The sequence below is a fragment of the Lachnellula hyalina genome (genome assembly GCF_007821495.1).
Source record: "Lachnellula hyalina strain CBS 185.66 chromosome Unknown contig00032, whole genome shotgun sequence".
Lineage (NCBI taxonomy): Eukaryota > Fungi > Ascomycota > Leotiomycetes > Helotiales > Lachnaceae > Lachnellula > Lachnellula hyalina.
This window is the reverse complement of record NW_022157146.1, coordinates 95,258-119,106: the sequence shown is the minus strand read 5'-3', so window position 1 is coordinate 119,106 and position 23,849 is coordinate 95,258. Positions and strand designations below refer to the sequence as shown.

General features: G+C 47.1%; 6 protein-coding genes across 6 annotated transcripts; 2 read left to right on the top strand and 4 right to left on the bottom strand.

The window, feature by feature from the left end:
* Window positions 1-994: 994 nt before the first annotated feature.
* On the bottom strand, window positions 995-2,155 carry CCP1_0 (Cytochrome c peroxidase, mitochondrial; the record flags this gene model as incomplete). The annotated part of the gene is made up of 3 exons (XM_031149446.1): window positions 995-1,596; window positions 1,732-2,072; window positions 2,121-2,155. 3 exons carry the CDS (start codon window positions 2,153-2,155, stop codon window positions 995-997), a joined length of 978 nt encoding a protein of 325 aa, XP_031007151.1.
* A 1,493-nt stretch (window positions 2,156-3,648) lies between these two features.
* Window positions 3,649-6,526, bottom strand: rnr-1 (Ribonucleoside-diphosphate reductase large chain; the record flags this gene model as incomplete). Its single annotated transcript, XM_031149445.1, has 4 exons — window positions 3,649-3,692; window positions 3,747-6,240; window positions 6,300-6,457; window positions 6,508-6,526. The coding sequence occupies 4 exons, from the start codon at window positions 6,524-6,526 to the stop codon at window positions 3,649-3,651; spliced, it is 2,715 nt and encodes a 904-aa protein (XP_031007150.1).
* Window positions 6,527-7,396: 870 nt separating this feature from the next.
* COX18 (Mitochondrial inner membrane protein) lies at window positions 7,397-8,395 on the bottom strand (the record flags this gene model as incomplete). Its single annotated transcript, XM_031149444.1, has 1 exon — window positions 7,397-8,395. One exon carries the CDS (start codon window positions 8,393-8,395, stop codon window positions 7,397-7,399), a length of 999 nt encoding a protein of 332 aa, XP_031007149.1.
* A 345-nt stretch (window positions 8,396-8,740) lies between these two features.
* alg-11 (GDP-Man:Man(3)GlcNAc(2)-PP-Dol alpha-1,2-mannosyltransferase) lies at window positions 8,741-10,574 on the top strand (the record flags this gene model as incomplete). Its single annotated transcript, XM_031149443.1, has 4 exons — window positions 8,741-9,108; window positions 9,160-9,295; window positions 9,346-10,330; window positions 10,387-10,574. The coding sequence occupies 4 exons, from the start codon at window positions 8,741-8,743 to the stop codon at window positions 10,572-10,574; spliced, it is 1,677 nt and encodes a 558-aa protein (XP_031007148.1).
* Window positions 10,575-11,018: 444 nt separating this feature from the next.
* On the bottom strand, window positions 11,019-13,115 carry LHYA1_G004483 (Glutathione hydrolase proenzyme; the record flags this gene model as incomplete). Its single annotated transcript, XM_031149442.1, has 9 exons — window positions 11,019-11,821; window positions 11,884-12,101; window positions 12,149-12,197; window positions 12,248-12,407; window positions 12,464-12,600; window positions 12,650-12,724; window positions 12,771-12,822; window positions 12,873-13,045; window positions 13,094-13,115. 9 exons carry the CDS (start codon window positions 13,113-13,115, stop codon window positions 11,019-11,021), a joined length of 1,689 nt encoding a protein of 562 aa, XP_031007147.1.
* Window positions 13,116-14,128: 1,013 nt separating this feature from the next.
* LHYA1_G004482 (uncharacterized protein) lies at window positions 14,129-14,970 on the top strand (the record flags this gene model as incomplete). The annotated part of the gene is made up of 2 exons (XM_031149441.1): window positions 14,129-14,714; window positions 14,765-14,970. 2 exons carry the CDS (start codon window positions 14,129-14,131, stop codon window positions 14,968-14,970), a joined length of 792 nt encoding a protein of 263 aa, XP_031007146.1.
* Window positions 14,971-23,849: the final 8,879 nt, after the last annotated feature.

Sequence of the window (23,849 nt, the reverse complement as noted above, 5' to 3'; positions counted from 1 at the left end):
TGAACTACTCAGTATCCGAAATGGGAGACGTATATGGCGAATTCTTTCGGAGGAAGCACGGAAGAGAGCAGAAGAAAAGGAACAAGGTCTTAACACAACGATGTTTATGCCGCACATCTTAGGATCGCCTCCACCTGGGTTCGAGAGATTCATCCCAAAGAATTGAAAGCGGAGTAGTATTAAGCCAGATTTATGGCAAGCATAGAAAAGTCTACTTGGTGTTCATTACAGTGTAACATGAGAAATTGATCTCGAGCCATTTCATGAAATGGCCTGTGCCTCGTCAGTGACATGGTAATCCCAGATTGGACTTCAACCAGTCCATATATGGTGCTTTACCTACCGCAACTTCTCTGCTGCTCCATCAATTAGTTCACGAGCATGCTCTTTTGTTGTAGATTCTGGCAGTAGAGAACTTTGAGCTGGAGTGTGATAAGAATACCCTACACTCGTGAGGCTGTAAAGTTGAGCAGGATGTTCCTCAGGTAAGCACGAGCCCCGTCTTCACAGTCTTAGAGACGACGATTGGAATTTTGGAAGTTGGCAAGAAATTGACTACCCCTCTCTGCAACTCTAGGCTAGTTATGAAAAGAGATGCAGGGTGGCCGAATACATTTTTCAAATATATAGTAGTAGGAAAAGACGTTAAAGAGCATTTATCTCGGCTTCAAAATAGTTTGACGCTAGTACTCAACATATTGATGTCGAGATTTGCACAAGTACTATATTGTTGGGTTATAAGAGTAATAACGGACGATTAAACGCTAAAACGACGCCATAGAGGGTATGCGAGAATTACATTCATTTCTCTGATTCTGAATGGAGTTTGTAGTAATACCGATGGGCCTGACGAGAAATTACCCCTAAACTAAGCCTAGTTGGGAGGCCATGGTTTTCTACAATGACATCTAGTTATCACGTTTGGATAAGAGATATAGTAATAATTAAAGAAGAGTGCTTGTTTATCAATCAGATGAGATAGTAATGAGGATAATCAAATAGCTAATTTTTGCGCTTGAGTAGGAGTGAAAGTCCATCTCTCGGTGCTTTTCTCAAATGGCACACCAAGCTCAAACAATTTCAACAGTACGTTGCTGAAATCATGAAAGAAAAGGTTGCTATCATTGGCATACTTCTCAACCCATGGCTTCATCATTTCGTCCTGGACAAGGGCAAGGTCGGTAGGAAGCATCATAAGTGTCTGACTCGAGCTGCCTTGAAACTGGCGAGGGCCATCCCAGTTGCGAACTTTCCAAAAGTCACTCGTAAGCATAACATAGTATTGGTTACTAAAGCTGGAAGGTGTGTAGGTCCAGGGGCCATCGAAACCCAGTCGATCAGTGTGACAGCGGCCAAGACTATGGGCACCTGAGAGAGCCACTATTTCTTGATCGTTGAAATCCATGCGGTTAAATATGGTTCGGAGATGTTGAGCTCCCTGAGATGCGTCGGGGAGGCGTCCATCAGGAGGAGAGAAAGTGGAGTCTCTATCTTTCCGTCCGGGTCGAAATGGTATAATAGGCCCTTCCATCTCTTGAATAGCGGCGACACCACCAAGAATCCATAGGTCAGCGTAAGTGATCCACGGAAACTTAGCTATGTCATAAATTAGCAAGTCGTTAGCCAGTGAAGGAATTCGTCACGTGATGTAATGAGGTTCTTGCAAGTAGATTGTACAAAATGTTCGAGTCTGAGCCTATTATATTATTTGTATATAGAGCTGCTACTTACTTTTAACATCCTCGAGGAAATTTCGAGCGATATTAAGTCCGGCATTAGCACCATGGAGACTCTCGGGGCAGACTCGCATAGTGGCACCATTACTGCCACCTGTGCCTGTTTCCGTATCGTAGGTACCACTAGCATGCCACGCAAGACGAACTAGAATAGGACCGTAGCTGCCATCATCATAATGGTAGTCCTCTTCTAAACGGCTCGCGATTTCGTTATATACTTTTTGATACTCCTCCTTCGTTGGCTTGACATTACCAAGACCAAAAAGGGCATTCTTGGCACACAGATAGTAACCAATGGCACCTACGGCGACGAGATACAATACGGCAGCCCATGAACTAGACAGATTAGTATGATGGCGAGTTAATTGGGACGATGCTACTCACCTGGCGAGGTAATTTTGAAACTGTGTTGCATACATTCTCATGTGGAGGTGTGCGGTCAATTTGTCTGGAGAAAAACAAATTGGACGTCTGAAAGCATAGGATTTAGTATACAGGTAAGCCGAGATGATTTATATATTCAAAGGTCTATGAAAACTTACTGCTATGTGCTAGTGTCGCGCAGCAATACTAGATAAGATCTATCTAGCTATCTATCAGGCCACTTTCAAGCACAAGCAAGCTTAGCGCAACTGTCGAAATTACCCTGTTTGGGCATAAATTCCTTGAATGGAATAATGGTGTAATCTTCTCCAGCTGTCGTACCAGTACGGATTGATAATCTTGATGAAGGCAGTAGACCCCATCATACATAGACAGATTCTTGATAGCTTTACAAAGACTCTAAACTGTAGAGTGTACTGCCAGCACTAGGGTTCCTAAAAATATATTCTATACCCGAAATTGGCCGGAGACACCTAACACCCAAAGTTTCGAATTTCACTACCTAATTACTCTGAAATAAAAGAGTTAGACAAGGTCGTTGTTAGTATCACAGGAGTGATCACTTCTACTACATTAATAGTTGCTATAGACTTGACTTTATTAAGCGGCAATAGGATATTATTAATCCTCATCTACTATTACCTCTATAAGATAGAACTTGATTACTTTCTACGTATAATATATCAAGTGATAAAGCTGAAAATAAATATAGACCTAACTGGTTCTATTCAGAGGTGAGGTTTTCTAATAAATATAATCTACTATTATTACCTCGAACCCAAACCATTCTAATTTCTTCTTGTTTTAAAATTATACGTAAAGTACTGTGCTTTATACTTCTTTTTCTAATTCTTCTAATGTCACCACAACTGTTGCGCTTGACAGCCGACGATCTTTGGGTTGATCGAATTTGAGGTCGATGTAGAGAATTCCGGCCGGGTCTTCATCCTCATCTAGGACTCCCCATAAAGATTTTGATTGTCGGAATTGACAGCCAGACTTGATTTCCCTAGTTCTCGATAATTAAGGCTTGCTATGGGGAGCAAGTCAAAGGGCTCGAAGGAGCGGCCAAACTTCCGCGCCATAGCAGGCCGGGGTGCCGATCTTGAGCTCATTGCATATACATGTACGCACTGTTGAATTGCGATTGAAGGGATACTGGACAATCAATCTACAGGTAAAAACGATATGAATGGCCCTAGCCTGGCCTGGGTACGTGGAGTTTTAGAAGGTTTAAAGAAGAAGGCACAGTTCTAGTTTTAGTCACGTAGGCGCGGATGACTTCTTGAGTAAGCCTTGGAGTTAAAAATAGTAGTAGTAACGGAACATCCTATTTATTCAATTACATAACATAAAACTTATATCAATCTCGTCTGGTCTGATCCCATGCATAAACCATTCTTTCGTGTCCAATCCAGCAAAAGCAAACTATCAATGACGCTGAATATTCATAACCATAATGCAAAGACTAACTCCGTTGGATAAAGGGAAAACAGCACAAGCAAAGCATGCGTAAGCATTGATCCATCTATCCACTACACATTAGGCATTCTTCCCTGTTCTCAATGCTGCCTGTATAGATGTTAGCGCTGCTCACATACAAGGGATAATGTTGGAAAGACTTACATTGCAAAACTGCATCGGCATAAATATCATTCTCTCGCTCGGTACTCTCAGTGGCGTTATCCTCTTCCTGCTTCTTAGCCGGGACGGTAGGCTCAGGAAGTTCCTCAACCTTTGGTGGCTTAGTAGCTGGCTCGGTTGCGAGTGACTTGGGAGAATCTCCCTCTTCGACATCGGCTTTGAAAACTGGAGCCTTGACTGGGGTGGGTGCAAGTTTTTTCTCAGACGCCGGCGGTGGGGTTGTCGACGGCGTCGGGACCCCGTTTGGGGCACTCGTGTTTGAGTTTTGCTTCATGTACATAGGGCGAGGGGCGGATGTTTGTGAAGAGGCTCCAATAAAGCCAGCAGAAGGTCGCTTCTTGGTTAAACGCTCCCGAGCAACGTTGGTGTCAGCAACTTGAAGAGCCTCTTGATCGACAGTGAACTGGATGGGGGCTGAAGCGGCCATTGTGCGGAGGTAGTACATTCCAGTCTTGAGACCCAACTTCCAGCCAGCAAAGTGCATACTGGTAATCTTGCCCATTGTTGGATCCTTCATGTGGATGTTCATAGATTGGGATTGATCAATAAATGCACCACGATCAGCAGCCATTTGGACGATGTTGCGTTGAGAGATCTCCCACACGGTCTTGTACAAAGCCTTAATATCAGCTGGGATATTGGGGATGTTCTGGATAGAACCACCATCAGCGATGATACGGTTCTTCATGTTGTCAGACCAGAGACCCATGTCGACAAGATCTTTGAGGAGCCAAGGGTTGACGACCTGGAACTCTCCAGCAAGCACCCGTCTAGAGTAGATGTTGGATGTGTATGGCTCGAAACATTCGTTGAAGCCCAGAATCTGACTGGTGCTGGCTGTTGGCATAGGCGCAACAAGCAAACTGTTTCGGATACCGTGTTGCTTGATCTCTTGCTTCAGGCTGTCCCAGTCCCAAAGATCGGTAGGAGTAACGCCCCACATATCATATTGTAGCTCTCCCTTGGAGACGGGGGAGCCCTCATATGTCTCGTAGGTGCCGTGAATCTTTGCGAGCTCCACTGATGCAGTCAAGGCACCGTGGTAAATTGTCTCGAATATCTGTTTGTTGAGGTGCTTAGCCTCCGGAGAGTCGAATGGCAGGCGAAGAGCCAAGAAAGCATCAGCAAGACCTTGGACACCAACAGCAATAGGTCGGTGACGCAAGTTGCTCTTTTTAGCTTCGGGGACTGGGTAGTAGTTGATCTCAATGATCTTGTTCAAGTTCTTGACGACAACTTGGCAGACCTCATGAAGCTTGTTGAAGTCATAGGTACCATTGGTAATGTCAACGTAGGATGGGAGAGCGAGAGAAGCCAAATTGCAACAAGCAACTTCATCTGGAGCACAGTATTCGATAATCTCTGTGCACAAGTTAGAACTTCGGATGGTACCAAGGTTCTTCTGGTTGCTCTTTCTGTTGCATGCATCCTTGTAAAGCATAAAAGGGTTACCGGTCTCGGTCTGAGCCTCAAGAATAGAGTACCAAAGCTTCTGGGCCTTTATGGTCTTGCGGCCTCTGCCTTCACTCTCGTATTTCTCGTAGAGAGCCTCGAACTCATCACCATAAACGTCTGCCAAGCCTGGGCATTCGTTTGGACACATCAAAGTCCACTCTCCGTTCTTTTCAACACGCTTCATGAAAAGATCAGGAATCCACAAAGCGTAGAAGAGATCACGAGCGCGAACTTCCTCTTTGCCGTGGTTCTTCCGCAGATCAAGGAACTCGAAAACATCAGCATGCCATGGCTCAAGGTAGATGGCAAATGCACCAGGACGCTTGTTGCCACCTTGATCAACATATCTGGCGGTGTTGTTGAAGACTCGAAGCATGGGAACAATGCCGTTGGAGTTACCGTTTGTACCAGCGATGTAGGCTCCAGTAGCACGGATTCTGTGGACGTTGAGGCCAATACCACCAGCATTCTTGGAGATCATAGCACAGGTCTTCAATGTGTCATAGATGCCATCGATGCTGTCCTCCTTCATATCGATCAGGAAACAAGAAGAAAGTTGTGCTTGTGGTGTGCCGGCGGCGAAGAGTGTTGGGGAGGCATGTGTGAAGTATTTGCTCGACATCAAGTTGTATGTTTCGATGGCGGCTTCGATGTCTTCACCATGGATTCCAACTGCTACACGCATGATCATGTGTTGTGGGCGCTCGGCAACCTTGCCTTCGAGACGGAGGAGGTATGATCGCTCGAGGGTTTTAAATCCAAAGTATTGGTACTGGAAATCCCGATCGTAGACAATAGCAGAATTGAGTTCGTCCTCGTGCTTCATGATGCATTCGTATGTTGCTTGGCTGATCATGGGGGACTTCTTTTTGTTTCGAGGGTTGACATAGTGGTATAGGTCATTGATGACAGCGGAAAATTGCTTCTTTGTCTGCTTGTGGAGGTTGGAGACGGCAATTCGTGCAGCGAGGATGGCATAGTCTGGGTGGGTGACTGTCATGTATGCAGCAGTCTCTGCGGCCTTTGGATGGAATCAGCAAAGGTTGTGGAAAGAGACGCGTTGGAAAAAGATCCGCATACCAGATTATCAAGCTCTATAGTGGTGACTCCCTGGTAGACACCTGAGATAACCTTCTGAGTGATCGCCGCGGCATCGACGTGTTCGGCGTCGAGGCCATAACACAGTCGGGAGACACGAGCTGTGATCTTGTCGAACTGGACACGCTCCTTGCGTCCATCTATGGTCTTGTTAGTAGGGGCTCTGATATGCTGGATAGAATATACATACCGCGTTTCCACACGAACATGATGGCGTTGTGATGGGGAGTAGCTGTTGACGATGGAGGGGTCGATGAGTATCGATGTGTAGATTACAAAGAATATATGTGTAACTCGAGAAACACAATAGTCTCGAGGATGGGGCGGTTGAAGGTGTTGTTGTTGATGTTGTTGGTGTGGGAGTGGGAGGAGTTTGAAGAGGGAGTGTTTTTCTCAAGTACTTGTTGGCGGAACGCGACTTCGCCAAAGAAAGCGCGTTCCGTAAGCTACTTAGCGTGTCACAACACCGCGAAACCACTTTAAGCCATGCTGCCTTACAAACCTTGGGAAATCTCACGTGCTCCTGTTGATTTTCGTGATGAGGGGCTGGAATGTGTCTAAGAGATTGAGAAGGACCAATTTCCTTAGAATTTGTCATCGGGGCTTGTATCTGTATTTGTATTTGTAAGAATGTACAGGACAGGGTTTACAGATATCACTTGGGTATAGAATGCTCCAAAATTGAGCATTCAAGAGTACTAAGAATTAAGACTTGCAGTAAATGCTTGCAAGCCTTGAGGTATGAGAGTTCTTCCATGTGCCAAGAGGCGTTGCAAAGATCATGCAGGTATTAAGGGGCGAATGTGAGAACTCGCTTAGAGCAGCAATTACCCCACCCCTCCCCCTTTGCAAGTCTGGAGCTCTGCTTGTACATGAGATAGCTTGTAGGATCTGGTGCTGTAGGATCGCCGATCATCGGTCTGGGCTACAAAGGTTGCATCGTAACTACCACATTCTGCTCTGTCTTTCACACGGTATTGGGGATCTGTGGAAACCACTCTTTTAGTGGACGTTGATGTCTATGCCGGGCTGTCTATCAACCATATATCTAACAAAGCTACAACACAATTCTCTACTTCTCAAATAAAAACATCCTTCATGGCAAGACTACTACCACGTACTGGTCGTCGCGGTTGGCAAGTGGTAAGCTGCTTCTTGTTCGGCATGAAACGGTTTAGTAGAATAGCCTGGCCAAAAGCCATTAACATCGAGGATATCCAGTACACCAGCACCCCGCTGGGCACATGAAGCACAAGAGGGCCAGCAGCAATAGCCATGGCGAGCGTTATCCTGGTGAATCGTTTTTGCCAAACGGTCGGGGCGGTGGCGCCCTTCATCTTCTTCTTACCTTCTAGCACGTTGATAATCATTGAGCCCGAAAGAATGAATGGGAGCATCATTTTTGGATCCTCAACTGTCAAATCCTTGAACCATAGAGCACCTTCAGTGGTGAGACTTGGCTCAAACCATAAACTCCCCTTCCGCTCCTCGAGCCCCATTGCTTCTTGACCCATAATCGTCCGAGCAATTAAGCCCAGCAGGCCCGATTTTGTCCCGGCCATGATTCTTAATGCCTCAATTGACATCATGAATACTGGTAGCTGGATCAAAGGCGCACGAAAAAGCGATAATTGTCCGCAGCCATGTCTTCGCAAGATCTCGATTTTCTTGCGGCGAGCCTTCTTCGAAAACGCCGCGTGTGTCTTTTCAGGTCCCAAATGCCCTACCTCCTTCATACTCTCGTTTTGCGATTGATGATGCCATGCCTGGACCAAAGGTCGCAATTGCCGCCGTTTCTCTTGAAGGCGACGCTGTGAGATTGAAAGTGGAAGGGATATCAAGAGTCGGATCGTCATAGCTGTGAGAGGAATTGTGTAGACCCATGGTAGGCCGGTGAAGCTGTGCAAGCCTTGGAAGAGAAGATGGGCAGGCGTGGCAATAGTCTCGAGGAATTGAGGTCGGGGGGAGGCGTGGAATGCGCGATAGTTTGGAGGGAGCTGGAGGAAGGCGGCTGATACTTTGGCGCGAGAGCTCGAGGGACGAACAAAGGCTGCTCTGGAACGGAGAAGAAGCAACATGGTGGAGGTAATAGAGAGAGATAACCACGATCAATTGAATATCAATCGCCTGCACAACGAATCAATCCATGCCCCGCGGTGACCTCAATTGGTGGATTGTCTGTCTTGTAGAAGACTACTCGAGTAGAAGTGCAAAAAAGGTTGACGCTTTTACAGTATAGTGCAGTACAGCAACAGGCCATGTCGGGGTCAGCCGCTCAAAAACGCCGGTGCCCATCTGTCCCGTCGCGTCAACCAAGCTAAGAACCCTGACCCTGGCCCTGGCCCTAGAAAGTGAAGTGAGGGTGAGGCCAAATCTTCGAACTTTGACCAGATCCAAGAAATAAGCAGGTAACTCACGATATCATGGCGGAAACCTGCAAAACGCCCGACGGAAGCGATGTCTGGACATTTGGCTTGACCCAGAACATGACCATCGTGCTCGTCTCGATTTTAGGCTTTCTTCCCATAACAATCATCCTGCTGGGACCGAAGCTCGTATTCTATATCGGCGGGACACTTGGCTATTACTTGAGGAAGAAGACCGCTGGCCGGAAAGCGCAGATACTGGAACTGGTCGAGACTGAAGAGAAAGCATACGCGGCGGCAGGGGAAAACAAGAGAGACAGCGACGACTGGGAGAATGTGGAAGCATATGCGACGGGCACCGCAAACAATGGGGAGACGGCGGACAGAGAGTGGGCTGGCATCGTTGGATTCTTTCATCCTTTCTGGTGTGTATTTGCATCTGCAAAGAGCATAAAGCAATAGCTAATAGTATTCAGTAACGCCGGTGGTGGGGGAGAGCGAGTCCTTTGGGCAGCAATCAGAGCAACACAAAAACGATGGCCAAACGCCAAATGTGTTGTCTATACTGGCGATCACGATGTAGATAAGGCTGCCATTCTTGCTCGAGTCAAGGTAGGAAATATCTCTGTACGGTAGAATAACCGTTGACAGCTTTACCACAGAAAACGTTCAACATCCACCTCCATGCTCCTACCGTCACCTTCCTCTACCTGACCACCCGCTCTTGGGTCCTCGCCTCCTCATGGCCCCATTTCACGCTCCTAGGACAGTCTATTGGCTCCCTAGTGTTGGCATGGGATGCTTTCTCTCTCCTCCCCCCGGATATATTCGTGGATACAGTGGGATATGCGTTTGCGCTTGCATTTAGCAAGATACTTTTCAGAGACGTACCAACTGGAGCTTACGTCCATTACCCAACAATCTCAACAGATATGTTGAAATCACTAGACGCCAACTCAGCAACCGGATCCCAAGGAGTAAACGCCGGAAAGGGGGGTGGCGCGGGGGGAGCAGCCAAGAAGATCTACTGGCAATTATTCGCCAAGCTATACTCCGCTGTAGGGGCCTCCATCGATGTCGTAATGACGAACTCAACCTGGACCCAGGAGCACATCAATGCGCTCTGGGGCGAATGGCGTCTAGAGTTAAAGAAACCTGCAGCTACCGCGGTATTCCCTCCAGTTGCCGTCGAAGAACTTGAGAAGGAAGTCGAGGTGTCTGAAGCCAGTGAGATGAAACGCGAGAATGTGCTCCTGTATATTGCACAATTCCGTCCCGAAAAGAACCACAAGCTCATACTTTCCGCATTCGCCGAATTCATGGCAACCAAAACCCCTGCTACCAAAGGGGCAAAGCTCGTACTAGTTGGAAGTGTACGAGATGACGGGGACTCAAAACGAGTCTACGAGCTACGATTGTTAGCCAATGAGTTGCAAGTCAAAGAATCAGTAGAATTTAAGCTTGATGCATCATGGCCTGAGATCCTGGATGAGTTACGGAGAGCGAGTGTGGGCGTGAACGGGATGTGGAATGAACATTTCGGGATCGGTGTTGTGGAGTATCAGGCCGCGGGGTTGATTTCAGTCGTGCATAATAGTGGTGGTCCCAAGAGGGACATTGTTACTACTATTGATGGCGAGCCTACTGGTAAGCTCCTCCCGCCTCCCTTTCCTATTCGAATCTTGTACTAATTCCCGAAACAGGATTCCACGCAACAACATCCACAGAATTTGCAGAGGGTTTCGAGCAAGCGCTCTCTCTACCAAATAAGCTAGCGATGCGTCTTAGAGCTCGAAGGTCCGCGAAGAGGTTTACAGAAGAGGAGTTTGCGAGGGGTTGGATTGTGCAGATGGAGAAGCTGGTTGTTCTGAAACGGTTGAGAGATCCTTGAATACCCTCTGATGTATATATAGATAGACTGCATGCGTTATATATTGATACCAGCCTCATTTTATTATATCGTATCTCCAAAGCTTACGTGCCCCAGATTCCCTTTAAGTTCTCATCTCTAATTCCTCAAGTCTTGCTGAGCTCTATCCTCGAGGCTGGTGCCGTTGGTGGATAAATTGGCACCAGAAGACACAAATACTGTCCCCCTGAAAACTCGTGAGATAATTTTTCAACTTCTAATTCACTGGTCCGTTTTCTTACCAGTAGTTTTTGATTCAACTGGTATTATATTCAATCTATCGTCAAACCATCTCTCCACTGTTTGTCATACCCAGCTCTTCAATAATAGCTATGCTACGGAGTCTATTATCATAAATATATCCCCTCGCCCCTATATCAACAACTAACCCCACCACTATCCCTCTGCCTCGGCTCACTCCCCGCCTCAAACGCGCCATCCCACCCCCTCAACACCCCCCTGCACCGCACTCTCCGCATGCCCAACCCAGCTAACATTATGTCCCCTCGCCCTCATACTCTCCACCACCTCGCCCTCAAACCCCTCTTCAAACGCCGTCGCAGCCGGCACAAGCTGATCATGCAGCCTGCTCTCCCCCAGCGCAGCCCCCAGCCCCATGCCATGATCCAGCACATGCCACACGCCCTGCACCGTCGCAGTCGGGATGCGCGACCCGCCCGCGGCGCCAATACTCAGCAGAAGCGTGCCATTCGCATGCTCGACGATGAGCGGGGATATGGACGAGAGCGGCCGTTTGAACGGCCGGATGTAGTTTATCGGACTCGGCACAAAGCCGAATGCATTCGGGATTCCGGGGATCGAAAAATCGTTCATCTCGTTGTTCATCACGACCCCTGTCTCGGGCACCACCAACTGGCTCCCAAACAGCAGGTTGACCGTACTTGTCAAACTCACGCTCAGGCCGCTTTTGTCGCTGGTCACAATATGGCTGGTGCCGTGGTTCGAGGGCAGGGAGTATAGAGGGTGCGAGGGGGAGGCGTAGTAGGAGATGTTGTGTGTGGTGTTGTCGGAGATGCGGGCGCGGATGCTGGACGCGGTTGAGGGGAGGAGCATACTGGACTCCAGGCCGTGCATGTAAGGGAAGAAATCAGGGTCGCCAAGGGAGGAGCGTGCGGCGTAGGAGAAGCGCATTGCTTCGTCGAGGCGATGGACGTTTAGGTTGGAGATGGAGGCATCGGACATGTTGTAGCCTTCGATGATTTTTAGGACTGGGTGAGAGGGGTCAGCGAGAGTGGAATGGAGGGATGAAGGGGGGTGAGAGGGTGCTAACTGCTTAGGGCGACGGAACCCCCAGATGGAGCACCACAGGAGTAGACTTTGTGGCCGCGGTAGGTGATGGATATGGGTTTGCGGATCGTGACTTTGTAGTCTTCTAGATCTTCAAGTGTCATAGTGCCGTTTTGGGCTTGGAGGGCCGCGACGGTGTAATTCGCAATCTTCCCCTCGTAGAAGGCTTTTGAGCCATGCTTTGCTATTGCCTCAAGAGTACTGACAGATATTAGACATAACTAGAATGGGGAGAGGGAGGTGGTTACTTTGCGTATCGCTTCCGAGTCAAAATATCGCCAAGCCCAACGCGTGTTCCTGGAAATATAGTCAGCTCCAGAAAGTTCCATACTAGGTGATATCCATACCATTAGGGGCAAAATCAACAGCCCATTGCGGGTCATCCGTCAAAAATGTATTCCCATTCGAAGTTGCGGCGTCCATGTACCGGACCAGATCGTTGGTGACAGGAAAGCCGTACCTTGCAACATGGACAGCTGGATTACAGACTGCTCGCCACGGGAGTTTCTATAATACTGATCAGTATGGGGTTTTGAATCTTGTGAATGGAAATCGAAACTTACTCCGTACTTACTATGAAGGTATTCCAACCCTCGAACATCTCCAGGTACACCGCTTGCTAACCCGCCACGAACGCTGCCCATGATGTTATCTTTGTACATATCCTCAAAAGCCGCCGCGGGAGCGGTTTCTCGGAAGTCTGCTCTGGAGTCAGTATATTATTCTTTATTTGACGTTGGTTGACCCACCTATTGATTCATATTTCCCATCCGAGCCTCTCACTAACATGAAACCACCTCCACCGATACCACTATGTTGCATACCTTCAACAATCAGCAAAGCTTTGATACCACATGAAATTGATCTCACCTATCACCCCCACACAGAGTGTCGTTCCAACCATAGCATCAGCAGCATTGCCCTAGTCATGTGATCAGCCCCTTTTCAGCTCATCTCTTGATTTACACCCACTCCTCTCTTCAGCAGCTCTACCCCGATCTCGCTGCATACTTTGCTTTCGCTCGAAACAGCTCCTAAGCCGCCAACCCCAGAAGAATCTATGGAAGCGATGGTGCCTGTCGAGCACAGCAGGACCAAGCTGAACAGCGCAGTCCAGCTGATCTTTATAGTTCTCGAGTTCTCATCTGGCAAGCGTAAGCAGAAATGTCATTGATATCTGAGTATTTACTTACCCATCCTTGAATGCTCTTCCATAGTGCTTGTAGGCTGACTGAAGGCGGAGAAAACTGAAGAGAACGACGTTTGATTGCCGCCAAATGATGGAATTGGCGCTATTCTTAGATCTTTCTAGGGCATACTACAAGCTAATTGCGGTACGGGGATATCAAGGCGCGAATTGTTTCTAGTAAAAGAGTCTCAGGTGGAGACGTATAGTCTCCAGCGAAACATTGCTTTCATGCTACCCGCTTTTAAGAAGGTTAAGTATTGTCTAGAATTGCCGTTTTGGTTTGGCATAGTACAGTGCGGTGCAAAAGTCTGAACCCATGTCTTTGAGACTAATCCTAGAGAAGTCAAGCGACTACCTTTCTCAGTTAGCTACAAAGACATGGGTTCAAACCTTTTGCACCCCACTGTAGAAGATCGGCGATAAGATAAGGACTAAGTCTTTCTTTCTCGTCTCGTCTCTTTTTTTCACTTGGACTTCTTTACACACACATCATAGCGAAATCTTCTTCTTTCACATTTGCTCCTCTCCATGTTCTTCCTTTCAGATGCAAGCCCTTTAAATATGGCTGCAAGTTGTCCAATCTCCAAAATGTAGAGTTGCATCAAGTCGATGGTAACGAAGTTGGTCGAGTCACTAGGGCATCGGATCTCCATTGCTTCAATATGGTAAGCTCGTATACTTGAACCTTTGTATTTATGCCATAATACCTATTTTTCCTTTCCAAGCTGATGGTTCATGTGGGCTTCAAGAATATAGCTCTGACTTCGAGCTGCTGAGCCAGATCCTACCCTAGGTTATGTTATATTGAAGGTTTTAAGCTATAAAGATATATGCCTAAAGAATATATTTTTTCTATAATGATATAAGAGATAATGATTCCATGAAACTGTCTGAATTACTTTACATTTCCTTGCGTCCAAATTACTTGATACTTTGTCACATGATCTGAGATAGCAAGTTCGATTACAAGAACGCGTCCAAGTCGCGTCTTCCCCTGAGCTATCCAAACATATCCCATCTTTAATCACAATTCCTCAACATGGCGGGCAGAGTTATTGACCTCACATTTGACGACAGTTCCGACGAGAACACTCCCTCTAACAATTCCAAGCCCAATGTCTTGAATTCCTCAAGCATGCGTCTACCCCTTAATGCCATCCCAAACAATGTCCAACTCCCACCTATTGCAGCTCTTCTCCCCTCACCCACATCTCATCTTTCCGCCCCATTAATCGAAGCACTGAACAAAGCGAGCGCAGAACGCGTGCTTGAGCTTCTGTTAACGGTATGTCGTCAACATCCTGCCTCCAAGGCGCTGGTTGAACGGGAATTCTTGGTGCCGAAGAGGGACGTTGTGCCGTATCATGCGAATACGGATAGCGAGGATCATGGTAATTCGGAGAGCGAGGAGGAAAGTGAGAGTGACAGCGAGAACGAGAGCGCTGTGTTAGATTCGCAGCAAAAAGCTCCAGCTGGACACATTCCCCCAGTAGCAACGAGCTTGAAGCGAAAGGCAGAGGCAATCATGGACGATGAACTTTTTCCTCGATTTGCCAAATGCGAGAATTGCAAAGAGGAATTCGATGTTACGGAGAACGAAAGGGGCGACTGTATTTGGCATGCAGGTATGGCTCTCTTTTGTACCATTGTTTGCGCTCACTGACAGGAATGACAGGCAAAAGAGAAATCTACGATGATGATGACTTTTGGGCCGACCACGATCCTGATTGCCATGGCGATCCTTGGGAATTGATGAGCGACTCTGACTACGAGGATGGGTATAAGTGGACTTGCTGCGACAAGCTTGGGGGCCAAGAAGGCTGCAAGCAGACGAAGCATAAGACAGCGGGGCAACCAATGAAGAAGTCGAGGTATGCATAAGGTAGAGTTGAATATTCAGTTCTGTAGTGTAGTTATATTTTCTCTGGGAAGAGGTTTGGTGGTCTCCAGCACGGGATTCTACCGGTATAGTACGTGTACCATTACATACCTTCAGGAAAGGATGGTAAGACACGCGGGGTGATTATATTCAAACTCTTCTCATCCCACCTCCTTCGACTCGATCTTGCTTCTAGGCATGTTCAAGTATCTCCATATTCTTAATGAAGCCTGAAATCAGTCAATCTAGAGCCGAAGACTCCTCCCGGGCATGCCATTCATTCCAGAGTCAGAGTTCCCAGCAGTCCGCCAATTTTTGCGGAATATAGTCATACCAGCAGATGATCCAGCTCTCGCCAAGATTGACACAAATGACGATTTAATTCGAGACCCTAATTTGTACTGGCTGGTAACTGGCGGTTGTGTGGTTAGGTATCATGCCGATGCCGAGTTCAAAGCCAAAAAGATATGCATCAGGCGATCCTGATGACTACAGTACCAAAATACAAAATGTCCTGTGAATGGCATACCTGTAATTCTTTCCCTCTATTATATTAGTGAACTACTACTGTAGATATATGAGATAAAGAGATCAATGCAGGAGACGACACATGGAAAAACACCGACAAAGACACCACTCCCCTCCTCCAACCTCGGAAAATCACGTCGTGGAAGAGGTAATTGTGGGTGGTAAGGAAGGGGTAAAAGTTCAGCAGAACGGAAAGAGGAAGGGGGAGGATGTTAAGTATCATAAGGTAGTAAAAGAAGGCAATAAGTTTACGATTTATTTCTCATAGCCTGCTATATTAGGATCCATGTATATTAACAGGCATCTTGCAGCATTTCCGAAAAAACTATAGTTCTAGAAAAAGAGGTAGGGTTAAGTGTAATGTTGCAGTCTAAATACTACAGAGCACCCCAGCGTTGAAAGATTCGTCGCTCTCTACTTCTCTGAGAGGACTCGGAAGCACTATACCTATGTAGGAAGGCCAAGTCACTTGGATGCTCAGCAACAGTAACAGGGCGGTGGGGGCTGGATATTGCTACAATGTGGATTTTGGAGTTCTTCCTAGAGACCTCAGTTTGTGGATTCACTTCCACAAGCAACCTCTCAATCTCCTTCCAGGGGAGCACACTCAACAAGAACACTACTACTGCTCCAACATCATCCATAGGCACGGCCGCCACGAACCTCACACGTGGGAGACGGAGCAAGAACACAGCGATGTCACAATCTACACCCACGCTCGGAGCAGTTGCAGCTTCCAGCCCTGGACAACAGTCTGATACGATATGGGAGATAATCAAGGGGATGAAAGCGGAGGACTTTCAACGCGTATTCAAGCACTGCGAAATCAAGCCAGATTTACGCATTGAACTCGAACACTTGTTCTTCGTCAAAGGGAAGGATATTGACAGATACTGGATTGAGGATGAGCAGTCGGATTGCGATTCTGATTTCGAAGAAACCGAGTCAGATCAGGAGGATGAATTGTCAACGAGCCACATTATTCTTGATGATGACGAAGTAACGCTTCGACTTGGAAAATGTTGGAATTGCGAAAAAGAGTTCGACCTGGCCAAGAACAAGGCTAGGGCTTGTAGGTGGCATCCAGGTTTGTCCCTTTCATCTAATGTTTCCCATAAGCTGACAGAAATACAGGAAAATTTGTTATGGGCGGTTTGCGCGGTTTGCATTGGACTTGCTGCAACCGATACTCGCACCCGGATGGAGGCTGCAAGAGAACAAGGCATAAGTCTGGGAGCAATGTCATCCAGAAGCGAAAACCCAATCCGTCTGACCCTTAGAAGCGGAAGAGAGAATATAACTAGCTTAAGATGTGCAATACGTTTCTCGACCTTCCTCCTCGCCCAAACTCGACAGCAAACACAAAGGAAAGAGGGACGAATGCGGAACATACGAAGGAGCGAGCCTTTTCTGGTTTGGCCATGGCGAGAGATGATGATGTTGGGCGCGAGTAGGTGACAGGAGACACGGGAGAAAACGCCAAGACCTACTATATCCCTCTTCTGTATTGCAGATACGTTCGGTATCTAAGTCTTCGGAGATAGATGTTCTCACTCGGAGTTCTTGCTGCAATATAAACTAAACACAACTACTATTCTGCAGCGAACAGTGAAGATTTTCCCGTGACGATGCAATTTCTCCAAAAGAGTTGTCGATATTCTTATGAGTTATTATTTCTGTCATATTTGTTTCTTTTTCCTCAGGTGCCACGACAGCAGAAGCAAGTCATCCGAGATGCAGCAGGGGGTAAGATACCATACGCGTTTATTTACTTCCTCGCGTCTTCCTCACTTCACTTCTAAATATACCATGAACAACATTATAGACCCCACAAGTAATACGAGATGAGTATGATCAGCTCTTGCACTACAATTTGGGTAGTATTTGGTTTCCAAGCACTTTTGTAACGAGACAGAAAGCACTAGCTAGGAATAATCGAGCGGCTACATGCAAAAGAGGTACCAGAGGAAGGGGTTTGGAGTCTATAATTATCTTGTCTCAGATCTATCTAAAATAAGTTATTCTCAGAGATTAGCATCTTCCTAGGGTATCCAGTACGAAACTCTACATCTAAACCTCAACTCTATGTCGGAAAAGACCTCCCACCAAAGGATGTCCATTTGCAATTCCAGTCCCCGCCCACGTCTTCAAACTAACCTCCGCTCCATCAATCTCGCCTGGCCAAAGCAGCTTTTTAAGCCACAAAGCCCTAATCATCATCGCCCAGACAAAAATCCATACAACGATGAGTATGCAGGCTAGCACGGTGCCGAAGACTTGTATAGCATGTGATTCGAGCGATCTGCCAATTGCAAGGGTCGCCGTTACGAGGGCCGTGTTGGGGAAGACGAATGAGAACCTATTTACCAACTATTAGCCTCTGAGTTTCATCTCAAACAGACAACAACGAGCGGAGTGGGGAGGGACAAACCAAGTCATATCGAAAACAATATGATGATCCGGATCATTCGGCTTCATAACCTGCCAATGCGCCCCTACACTCACAATGAAAAACCAGATACAAAGTCCCCAGAGCCAGAGCCCGACGAGATCAGAGAGAAGTTTTAGGATGAATGGTGCGTCAGTGCTGCCCATATAGCCGTCGGGCATTATCTTGGGGATCACGGTGCTGCCGAGGTGGACGAGGCCTGCTACGGTGAAGCCAGATGGTCCGACAGAAACAAACTGTTTGTTTTAGCTAGGTGCATATGTGATCTAGGGGTTGGTAAAGGGAAGCTACCATTCCTGGGCGCGCAGTCTCGCGCGGCAGCTTTTGCGTCATGAGACGGTAAATGAAAGCGCTGTATATCATCAAGCTGACTAGAAACCCGGTGCCTTGGATACAGACTGCTCCGAAGGCTATAGCAACTGAATTTATGCGATATGCGGCAGCGGCGCCAGGTAGGGCGTCGATTAGATTTGAGGCAAATGGTGCGATAAGAAGAAGCGGGTAGGCGGGGAAGACCCAGATTGGTGTCATGGTGTGAATGGGGAATGTTCTTGAGAAGACATCAGTTTTAGTTTACAGCCTTGGGATATGTACAGCTATGCTTACTGCGTTGACCAGATGATAAGGTATATTCCCGAACTTGCTATGACACTTAGAGAGGCATAGACCCAGTAACAGACTTGCATTACTGTTTGAAACCATTCGCCTGTTTCGGGTATCCCATATTGACACATATTGATCAGTATTGTACCGGACCTACTTTCTATCAGCATCAATCCATCCGCTTCAAGGATCAAAGAATCATGTTCTTACGAGACGACCTAGAAGTATTATTAGAGCGTACTTCAGGCCGGCAATTGGCAGAGCACTTACACAAGCAGGGATAAATAGTGCTTCGGATTGACTCCTGAAAGAAGCTTTGAAAGAGCCAGGATTCCAGTGAAACCGCAAGCTAATGAACAAGCAATTCATGAGGAAAATTCCCAGATTGAAGAGGAAAACAATAGTGCCAACAATTCGGAGCCAATCGGATCGGTAGGGTACTGGTACATATCAGACAGAAATCAAAATCAAAATCGACATCCTTCCTCACTGGCATGCAGAACATTTGCTATCCCACCGGTTGCCATTGTCATTGTGAACCACGTCCAGGTGTAACAGCTAATGCGACCTCGAATCCCAACCTTTCTCTTATGCCCTTTCTCGCCACTGGCTTCCTGATGACCCCCTAATCTGTTTTGTAGATATGCTTCTGATTGTTCGGGATCCAGTCCAGTTGATGGCTGGCCGTTACCACCGGTTCCTGGCTTTTGCCTCTCTCCATGCCTAGGTGTGACATTGCCAATGCCATTGCCATGAATTATGCGTGGAGTATCGGAATATTGAGGAGATTCGTAGCCGTTCTCGGGAAGGGTGGTCCTCAGCCGTCTTGGTACAGATGTTTGTATTGACATTTCGCGAAGATGGCCTGCTCCGGCGCAGTCATGAAGATCTTGGTGATGACATAGATGGTGAGGAGGGCGAGGGTATCGAGATGGGTTAGGGCGTAGCTGAAGTTCACCAGGGTCGTGATAAAGATCAGGATGTTAAGCACGAGAGATCCCACGTTGCTCAGAGCCATAGTGGTGGGAGGAGAGGTATTTGTGTTCGTGGTGGGTGGAGAGTTGAGTGAAAGGTAGCGTTAGCTTTCCTCCTTTAGGAATAATGATTACTGGATAATGTGCAGAGGCCGGCAGAGTGGGCGGCAAGGGCAAGACAAGACTGACGACTTAACTTAACTCTTTGGTGGAAATGTTGATATGTTGCTCCAATTTTTGATACAGAGGTTGTGGTATCAACCAATAAATCGCCTCCAAGGATGGAAATCTGGCGGTGAGAAGGGGCAGAATAATCTCGTGGAACTTCAAAATCCAAAATCCAGACCACCAAGACTCCTTCCTTCAACCACCATCATCCAGGTCTCTGACGACTCCTTGATGCTATGCTATGTACAAACTAATCATCGTCACTAACATCTCCATGCTCAAATTTCTCCTCTGTCACTAATCCTCTCTCCCTTCATTTGTTATTCTTCACCCGTTTTGCCCCGCGGACCCGGAGTCGAATGGCATCAAAAGCCGCCAAACTGTTGCTCTAGGCATGATCTGCTCTGGATATGTCGTCGAAAGTGCTGGAGCTCGAGCAAATACATCTGACTAGTGTCTCAGACAAATTGAGGCTCTCGATCACATCTTCTGCCGACTTCAAAATCCCAAATAGCCTTTCCCGGCTCCACCAGGAGGATACAGTCAGAGCCTTGACATCGGGTAATTTGTGGACATATCGTGGGACCTCCTGTAGATTAGACATTCATGTTCATGTCGATGGCAAGATAATGGAGGAGGATCAGCGTGTGCACGTGCTGGAAAGCTTGGGGTATCGACTTCGAGAAGCGCATGTATGGCCCTGACTCGTCTCTATCTTTCTGCTGCTGACTCCATAAAGCTATGGTCTCAGCTTTCGTTATTACCGTCACTCGAAATCCCTCAACCAGGCGTGCTTCCTTCCAAAGCGGATCTCTCCATTCTTCTTGGTCACGAGAAACCTTCTAATTCAGCCACAAATCCTCGAGCTTGGCTTTCTAGTAACATCCACCTAAAAGCACCTGGGAGCGTTCTATCCGCAGAATTTAGGAGATTGCATATTTCCTTCGACTTCCACACAACTCCTAGGGAACGTCGACCAAGGGCCAAAAGAACCAAGATCGAAGTCAAGGCGCATGACGCGGCAGATACTAGACTATTTGATATATCATCAGCAGGTAGTAATGACAAGTTCCATAAAGGCGAGGAACTTCCACCTAGGACCAAAAGAAGGAAGACCAAGACCAATCTGGACGGTACGGAGGATACCACATTATTGGAAAAATCATCTTTAGTTATTGATGATAAATACTTGAAGGGCCTGGAACAGGTCGTTGATGGTCTCTCCCGGGGTCTGTCAAAATCAATTGCTAGTTGCTTTGATTCCATGGAGATTATGAACGTGAACCAAAGACGTTTTGTCCAGCCGTCAAAAGTCCTGAAGAAGTTTGGGGCTGCTTTGATACTAACAAACGAAACACAGGGCGACGGTAAGTCTCTTGGCCATACAGCGATAAGTTTGTTTCCCGAGGCAAAGATATCTCCTCCGGTGTGGAGAAGGGATGGGAGTTATAGCGATGATACGTTACTGGATGCACAACCTGATGAAGAAGACATGTTACTACTCTCCGATAGAAACCTCGCTCTCCCGACAGCTTCGGAACCTTCCGACAGCAAAATACTATTATCCCGGACGACAGAAAACACAAGCTCGCTCGTATCACCACCAAATATCATCTCCACGGGCTCAGCGTCATCTTCTATCTACTCGCTCAAACGTTCTCTGCCATCTGATGCTACAATATCCATGCAAGCAGGACCTTTGTCTGGTCTGAACATTTCTCCAGCTTGCAAGCTCACAGAAGTTGCACTTCGAATACTGATTGGAGGATACGAGCCTCGTAGGACTCGAGGCTTACTTGGGGTACGAGTTGACAAACCGCTGCTTCAGACATCACTCTCCGATATAGCTCCTGGAATTTTCAGTCCCGCTTTCAAGGAGGTACGCAGACTTGATGCCCTTTCCCAGTTCCATTGTACTAACCCGAGTGCAGCCAATGTCACATAATGCTCAATATCTACCTACGATTTCTCAAGCAATTTCCCATTCCTGGCCCCGAAACGTGCAATCGCCAATCTTTATGCAAAAGCTTAGTCAACTGGCAAACTCCCCGCCATCATCTCTGGAGCACAACGATGAGGATGCGATGGAGGAAGCTACTACAGAACGTCTTGCGTCGGTGGTACAGGCGAGGCTATGGTCCATGATGCAGAAGAAATTATACGACCCGACAGCTGCGAGGATACTCTTTAACCCACGCTCTTCAGACAAAACGACAGCCGAATCGGAGATGATCGAAGAGGAATACAATCTTTTAGACGAATTGGGCGACAAACCTGTACCTCTTGGGAGAGAAAGAATAATGGAAGATCTGGAAGATTTCATGAAGGATGAATTAAGAGATGAAGACGAGTTTGAGGATCTTTTAGGGGGAGGTATTGATGAAGAGGATGATTTGCTGGGATATTTGGATGCTTCGGAGAGGGAGAGGCTAGAGGTAGAGCAAGAGACTGATGAGATGCTTTTTGGGAATTCGGCTGTGGATTATTATTGGGAACATGGCAATGAGATGTTATTATTAGAGCCTGGAAGTGAGGATGAATATATGCTGTTATGAATTGTAGGCAAATTTGCCAGACTGCTGATGGTGCGAAGTCAAAAGTCTGGCTCTGGTTCTGGTTTGTGCCCCTTTCAATTATTCTCCTTGAATCAGGAATATTGACTCGTGCAGCTCAAGGCAGATCATTCCAGTCTAACCCAGATTCTAGAATCTCCTAAACCGTAAGGTTGGTGTATTAGTCCAAACATCTACATGTTCTCACTTCCAATCATCGACTCCAAGTACAAACGCAAAAATATCCAATGCTCCACTGCCCACGTACACTGCGACTAAAAGCCCAGCACAGCCTATATCCAGTAACCCCACCAAATGCCACCCACAGCTGTCGCGACGTCCTAGACGAAGAGAGTAGGTACCTAGGTATATACTACTTCTCCGAGTGCCAATACCGATGGATGATGCACGTATCACCTACCTACCTATGGCTACGCAACAACGTGACAATGAATCTCTCCGCCTTACTTGCCTCGTAGAATAGAAATCATCTACCGTAGTCGGCCTGCGCACATACGCATGCTTTGCTTTGCTTTGCTTCGGGCAAAGAGCGTGAACTTTCGGGACCGAAATACCGAGAGGAGAGCAGAATTCGGAATTCTGATTCTCCCTAATCATAGAGCGAGCTAGCAGGACTTCGCGGATACTGTCACATCCAGACGAACACCACAACCAGCATGTGCAAGTGCATTCACTGCCACACCTGCCCCAACATCCGCATCGCAGCGCAGCGTAGCGGGAATAGGAAACATGTCTAGGTGAACTCCGTGGCCATTATTTGTGATCCTGCGTCTGTATGTACGTACAACTGGCAAGTCATCCATCCGTCTATTCAATAGAACGAACGGGCAGGCAGGACGGACGGACGGAGGACTCGACTGTGTTTTTCAGGCATCCGCATACTGTATACTACACTGCACTACACTTGGGAAGTCTCTAGTCTCTAGACCCAAGGAGCTGTAAAGGGACTCTAGAACTAGACTCCATGAACTGTAAACAGTGCAAAGGGCGTGATGTGGGACGCGGAGTATAGTCATGCCGAATCGGCATATTGAAACTAGATGTCGGCTTTAAAATACAGTCCTTGTACCGACATCGAGGTGCTAGGGATGAATGTTATACCGTACCATACCGTCTTGTAGAAATCGAAACCGGCACCGGCGTCCCATACCATACCTCTTTAAAGACTACGATACGCTGTATAGAATAGAATAGAAAAGAAAAGAAAGAGAACGTAGACACTGTATGTCGTTGTAGTACAGGCCTTGTTACATCACACGCAAACCCAGCATTCCGGATGAAGACCATGTCCTGTCTTGTTTGTCTACTGTATTGCATGCATGCATGCATGTATGCTAGCTATAGATAGATAGCCAGTACAATCCAATCTACTTACTCAGCATCAACAAACGGACGGGCGATAGATCTCCCGACCCTGAAGCTACACCACCTAACGCAAGAGTAAGATACCTGAGAGTAAAGAGGGAGGGGACGACAGAGAGATGTATAGCGAAGAACTGCAAATGCAAAAAACACAGCCGAACGAACGCCACATCCCGCTCGCATTTACTAACGCAATGCATATGGGAGATAAACATCTGCCAGCT